The 6734-nt window shown below is 48.9% G+C and overlaps 1 protein-coding gene across 1 annotated transcript in view; it reads left to right on the top strand.

The window, feature by feature from the left end:
* Positions 1 to 1228: 1228 nt before the first annotated feature.
* LOC138666503 (oocyte zinc finger protein XlCOF8.4-like) overlaps positions 1229 to 6734 on the top strand; it is a 57586-nt gene continuing 52080 nt past the window's right edge. Inside the window, exon 1 of the mRNA XM_069754719.1 lies at positions 1229 to 2110. Within this exon, the coding sequence (XP_069610820.1) occupies positions 1229 to 2110 (882 nt within the window). The remainder of the gene's footprint in view (positions 2111 to 6734) is intronic.

The following is a 6734-nucleotide window of genomic DNA, read 5'->3' as shown; positions in this document are numbered from 1 at the left end:
TGTTGTATTTTTCGCAGCATGTCAATTCTTTGTGCGGATTTTTCATTTTTACAGATCAATTTATGAAGCACCTGGGGGTTCAAAGTGCTCACTATGCATCTAGATAAGTTGCTTGGGGGGTCTAGTTTCCAAAATGGGGTCACTTGTGGGGGAGCTCCGATGTTTAGGCACACAGGGGCTGTCCAAACGCGACATGGTGTCCGCTAACGATTGGAACTAATTTTTAGGGGGGCGTGGCCTAGCTGCACTAGAGGAAAGACGTGCCTGATGAGAGCTCCTGCTAAAGCTGGGACTAACTAAAGTTCTGGGAGTCTTATACAGCAGCAAAGACCCCCGAGGTGTACCCCAGTGCTGCCTGCACAGCGCGGTGGTAGAAGAGCGACTAGAAGGGCGCCAGTGAGTTGAGCTGGATCGGAGAACCTGCAAGGCTGAGAGGGGTTTAGACGGGCGCCATCTTAAACACCTGGGAGACCGCTTCCAGCGTGAGAGTCGGGCGGGAGGATTAGACCGCAAAGGTAACAGCGGCGCCCCAGACCCCGACGTGGACCAAGATCCGTCTGCCCCGATCACCTCCGGAATGCTGAGGGATTGCCTGCTGAGGTCCCGACCCGGTCTGAGTGGCTGAGCGGGACTCCCGGGGGATGCGCCCGACACATCCCTCGCTGATGGAGAGCTGTGCTGTGACTCCTGTCTGCCGCCGTGAGTCGTGGGCCGCGTAGACTAACCTGCCATATATCACTGGGGGCCCCGGGCCGGCGCTGTGGCTTCGGGTGGGAGATCCTCTTGTCCCAGGGTCAGCGCCATCTTGAACTCCCGGCACATACAGCAGCGCAGAGTAGAACGGAGCACAATAGGCACAACCGCCTGCAAGCGGTAAATTGTCTCTGTCCCACCAGACCCCACAGATAATACCGGACCCTACCTTGGCCCAGGAAACAGAGGTGCCGGTTCTGTGCACCTCATAACCCACTGAGGTGGATCAGTCTGGGGGCCAGCTTTCTCGTGCAGACCGCACATGAATCCCCCCCCCGACATCAGGTCCTGCTATGCCCCCCCCCTTCTGCAGCTACTGGGGAAGGCTTCAAGCTATCAATTGTAACAAAACAACGGACATATCCTCCATACAGACTTACTAATAAAAGAACCAATATGCTGTGCTGAACCTGCCACCTTGCCAGCAGGGGGAGAATAGTGTTTACTTTTCAGTTCATTAAGCCTCACTAAAGTCATGGGGAAATCTGGAACTAAGACCCCAAAAGGATCATCTAAGGTCTCTAAATCGGTCACCCAAGCCGACGTGGACAACTTCTTAAAAAAGCAAATGATTTATTCGGATCATAACAAATCTACAAAGCTTATTGACTCTCAAATAGAGGAAGATACGGACTCAGATCTCGAGAGTGACTCAGATAGAGGTAGCACTACAAAAAAGAAGCTGGTGACCCGTTCTTTCATCAAAAGGATCCTATCACAAGCTATGGAGCCCATAGGCAGAGAGTTGGCGGAGATAAAACAAGATCTAACACAACAGGGCCACAGAATTGAATCAGTCGAAAACTTCCAAACAACCCTGGCACAACAGACCAACAATCTGCTCAGCTGCCTTAATGAGCATGAAAACCAAATTCACACCATTCATTCCACTCTAGAAGACCCACGGGATGTAATATGCCGCTTCCTTGACTACAGAACAAAGGACTTGATCCTACACAGAGCGCGGGAATCACAAGAAGTTAAGTATGAAGACTCCCAAATAAGACTCTTCCAAGATTTGTCTGCCACAACCCTTAAAAAACGCAGACTTTTAAAGCCATTTACAGAGGCTCTACTCCAAAAAGGGCACCGCTTTCGTTGGCTATTTCCATTCGGGATCTTTATTACTGCGGGCGACGGGAAATTCCAAGCTAGAACATCTCCGGACATCAAGGAGGTGTGCAGGGCTCTAGACATCCCCATGGAGACTTATCCCGACTTGGAACCCTTCCATGCGGCTTCTCAGCAACTTCCCTTGACAAACCCAACTCCGTGGCAACTAGCTGGAACCCCAAAGTCACAGAGGCAAAAGAAGAAATCCACTAAATCTCCGACCTCAAAGGGTGCTGGAGAGGAGGTGGGATGAGGGGACCCCCCCCTCTGGCCCCGCCACTTTAAGATGATCATCTAGAAGGACTCAACTCCCCATGTCTTGCACCAACCTGGAAAGCATTTCAGAACTGTTTGTTGATTTATATTAGGTTTATTTTTCTCTCTATTACTCTTTTATTGCAGTTTCTCGGGTTGGCTTGAGGTGATAATAACCTCAAAATATTCTCTCTCAGGCTGGCATAAATGTTGTGCAAAGCCACAAACTTTACTGTTTGTTTTGTACTTAACATGTTTCTCATGAAACTTAATTTAATTTTCTTTTTCTATCCCTTCTTATCTCATATCTAATTTCCCCTTCTTCCCACTCCCCTCATCGTACTTCCCCTCGCATCATGAGTCTCCTAGAATCCCTGCAGACATCCAGACGGCGACTTCAATCCCACCACCAAATCATCACCAATGGCTACACATGATAAGGTAATTTCATTCGCCTCTCTCAATGTAAATGGGCTTAACTCGCCAATACCTAGGCGACACACATTAGACTATCTTAAAAAGCAGAAGGATGGGGGGGGCGTGTCCTAGCTGGCCATGTGAGTGGAAGCAGGGAAGAGTGCTCCTGCTGCCATAAGGACAAAAATCCTGCTTTAACCCCGATTTTCGGGTAAACTCACCTAAATCCGGCTGGCTGAAGGTCCGGAGAGTGCAGCAGTGCGGAGCAGCAGGTCCGGAGTCGGCAGCGATGACCAGGAGGCGGCAGAAAGACGCTGGCACCAGCGATGCAGGAGCCAGCCAAGATGGCTCCGATGCTAGGGAGGACGCCGAGAAGGAGAACGCCGCATGTCAGCGGCGCATGGAGGTGGCCGCAAAGCTGCAGCAGTATGCCAGAGTGGAGGCTGCTGAGGAGGCAGAACCAGGATCTGGAGCTGGAGCTGACCAGGAGGAGGAGGAAGCAAGCAAGGCTGAGCAGCATGAGGTACAGAGGGGGAAGGAGAGAGGCAGCATGGCTGGGGCTAGTGGGGGACCTGAAGCCATATCACAGGGAGAGGAGCCGACCCTTAGGGATGTAATCACCCTGATCTCTTCATGTCAGCAATCCCTGAACTCCTTGGCCCAGCAGATGCAGGAAGTTAAAGGGGACACGGCACAGATTAATGCGGCTCTGCAGAAAATGGACAAACGTATAGGAGTGGTGGAGGAGAGGGTGAGCACGGCAGAAGATCACATAGTTAAGCTACAAAAAGCTGAAAAGAAGTTCGCCCAAGCAATAGCCGAGCTCGCTGCCAAAAATGAGGATCTGGAAAATAGATCCAGAAGAAATAATATACGTATAGTGGGGCTGCCTGAAAAGACTGAGGGGAGAAATCCCACTGAGTTTGTGGAGAACTGGCTGCTGGAGAAGATTGGGAGCACAGTGTTGACAAAAGTCTTTGCTGTTGAACGGGCTCATAGGGTCCCGCCGCAGCCCCCTGCCCCAGGAGCAAATCCCCGTACCATGCTTGCTAAAATACTCAATTACAGAGACAGAGACATTATCCTTAGAAAGGCTAGAGAGATGGAGGATCTGACGGCTGGAGGTCAGAAAATTGCCATTTATCCGGATTATTCCGCTGCGGTTCAGAAGCAGCGGATGAAGTTTACTGGAGTCAAGCGGCGACTGAGGGAGCTGGGAGTGCAGTATTCGGTGATGTTTCCCGCCAAGCTGAGACTGGTGGCTTTTAATAAGACCCACTTTTTCTTGACACCGGAGGACGCTACCCAGTGGCTTGATACTCATGAGAAAAAACTTAAGGGAATGGGCGACTGACATTTCGGCGAGATCCAGTTGAGATTTGTTTTCTCTGTCGATGGAGGAGAGTTCTGCGCTCGTTAGCAATGGTTAAAGAGTTGAGCAACTGTTGGGGGTTTTGCTGGGCCATATTGAAGGAATGGCCGGAGGGGACAGTACCAACTACTAAGTACGGGGGAGGAGGGTTATGCTGGGTACTGTGAACTGGTTTGGTACTTTTTCTATATGTTAATATAAGTTGAAATGTTAAGATACAATAAAGTGAAAGTTGGGGGAGAAATTGTGATTGCTATGGCAGCGGGACGCGAATGGAGAGGGTTAAGTAAGGGAGAGTGTTGCAGTGGGCAGTGGAGCCCCACTCTTGATGAGAGGAAGAATGCGTTATATTGGGGGGGTTAGCGGGCAAGTTGGGAGGGGGCAGGGGGGGTGGGAGGGTTGGGGCAGCTCATACTTGGGAAATTGGATACTTTAAGAAATGATGAGCCACATGATGGGAGATTGTATTAAAATATTGAGTTGGAATGTGAGAGGTCTGGCAGATAAAACACGGCGGGCGGCAAGTCTGCAGTATGTCCGAGAACAGAAGGTCTCAATGATATGTTTGTTAGAGACACATTTAGTGCGGGAGAGGGTGAACATATTGAATAGGCGCTGGATACAGAGGGCGTATCATTCTACTTTCTCGACGTATTCTAGGGGTGTGTTTGTGTTAATACCTGCGGGGGTGCAGTATGAGGAGGTAATGGTAAAAGAGGATGTCGATGGTCAGTATGTGGTGGTGAAATGTAAAATGAATGGAGTATTGATGTGTATAGTGGCAATGTATATTCCGCCCCCATACTCAAGCAAGAAGATAAGAGAGGTGCTGGAGAGGGTAGAGCGTTGGGGACCGTTACCATTACTAATTATCGGCGACCTTAACCCCTTCATGACCGGGGGATTTTTCGTTTTTCCGTGTTCGTTTTTCGCTCCTCTCCTTCCCAGAGCCATAACTTTTTTATTTTTCCGTCAATTTGGCCATGTGAGGGCTTATTTTTTGCGGGACGAGTTGTACTTTTGAATGACATCATTGGTTTTAGCATGTCGTGTACTAGAAAACGGGAAAAAAATTCCAAGTGCGGTGAAATTGCAAAAAAAGTGCAATCCCACATTGGTTTTTTGTTTGGCTTTTTTGCTAGGTTCACTAAATGCTAAAAATGACCTGCCATTATGATTCTCCAGGTCATTACGAGTTCATAGACACCAAACATGACTAGGTTATTTTTTATCTAAGTGGTGAAAAAAAATTCCAAACTTTGCTAAAAAAAAAAAATTGTGCCATTTTCCGATACTCGTAGCGTCTCCATTTTTCATCATCTGGGGTCGGTTGAGGGCTTATTTTTTGCGTGCCGAGATGACGTTTTTAATGATAGCATTTCGGTGCAGATACGTTCTTTTGATCGCCCGTTATTGCATTTTAATGCAATGTCGCGGCGACCAAAAAAACGTAATTCTGGCGTTTCGAGTTTTTTTCCCGCTACGCTGTTTAGCGATCAGGTTAATACTTTTTTTTATTTGATAGATCGGGCAATTCTGAGCGCGGCGATACCAAATATGCGTAGATTTGATATTTTTTTTATTGATTTATTTTGATTGGGGCGAAAGGGGGGTGATTTAAACTTTTATGTTTTTTTTATTTTTTTCACATTTTTTTAAACTTTTTTTTTTTACTTTTGCCATGCTTCAATAGCCTCCATGGGAGGCTAGAAGCAGGCACAGCACGATCGGCTCTGCTACATAGCAGCGATCTGCTGATCGCTGCTATGTAGCAGAATTGCACGTGTGCTGTGAGCGCCGACCACAGGGTGGCGCTCACAGCGACGGGCAATCAGTAACCATAGAGGTCTCAAGGACCTCTATGGCTACAATGGAGACGCATCGCCGACCCCCGGACATGTGACGGGGGTCGGCGATGACGTCATTTCCGGTCGCCCGGCCGGAAGCGGTAGTTAAATGCCGCTGTCTGCGTTTGACAGCGGCATTTAACTAGTTAATAGGTGCGGGCAGATCGCGATTCTGCCCGCGCCTATTACGGGCACATGTCAGCTGTTCAAAACAGCTGACATGTCCCGGCTTTGGTGCGGGCTCACCGCGGAGCCCTGCATCAAAGCAGGGGGGCCGGCATCGGACGGTATAGTACGTCCGATGCCGGTAAGGGGTTAATAATATATGTGATGACTTTTGGGATAAGAACAAAAACCCCCAGAATAGGACGGCGGGACATACCACTACGTTTGGGACTTATGTCGGGGAAGTGGGCATGGTTGATTTATGGAGAGTTAGGCATATCGGGGAAAGGGCGTATTCATGCTACTCACCAGCTCATGGTACGCTGTCTAGGATTGATCTGGCACTGGGTAACCGATTATTAGATACGATGGTGGGGGACGTGAGATATTTACCTAGGGCTCTCTCAGACCATAGTCCAGTTGAGGTGGAATTTCGATTAGTGGGGACACGGAACGGGAGCAGAAGGGAGTGGAAAATGCACCCTAATTGGCTACACAGTATAGACTTGGAGAAGATTAAGAAGGAATTGGTGGAATTTTTTGAGATAAATGAGGGTAGCGTAGATGTGCTTACTGTGTGGGAAGCCATGAAAGCGTACTTGAGAGGGCTGTTGTTTAGGGATATTAGCAGGTGTAAGCGGAAATCGAGAGAGGCAGAGAGGTTGGCGATAGATGGGCTGAGGGTGGCTGAAGATGAGATGGTAATAATGGGTACTTTGGAGGCTGGGAGGAGGTTAAAGGCAGCTCAAAGCCAGCTAGAGGCGGTCTTGCTGAGTAAGGCTGAAAGGAAGAGGGAATTCATGAATTTGGCC

This window comes from Ranitomeya imitator, chromosome 2 (assembly GCF_032444005.1).
Source record: "Ranitomeya imitator isolate aRanImi1 chromosome 2, aRanImi1.pri, whole genome shotgun sequence".
NCBI lineage: Eukaryota > Metazoa > Chordata > Amphibia > Anura > Dendrobatidae > Ranitomeya > Ranitomeya imitator.
This window is presented reverse-complemented; position numbering and strand designations above follow the sequence as displayed.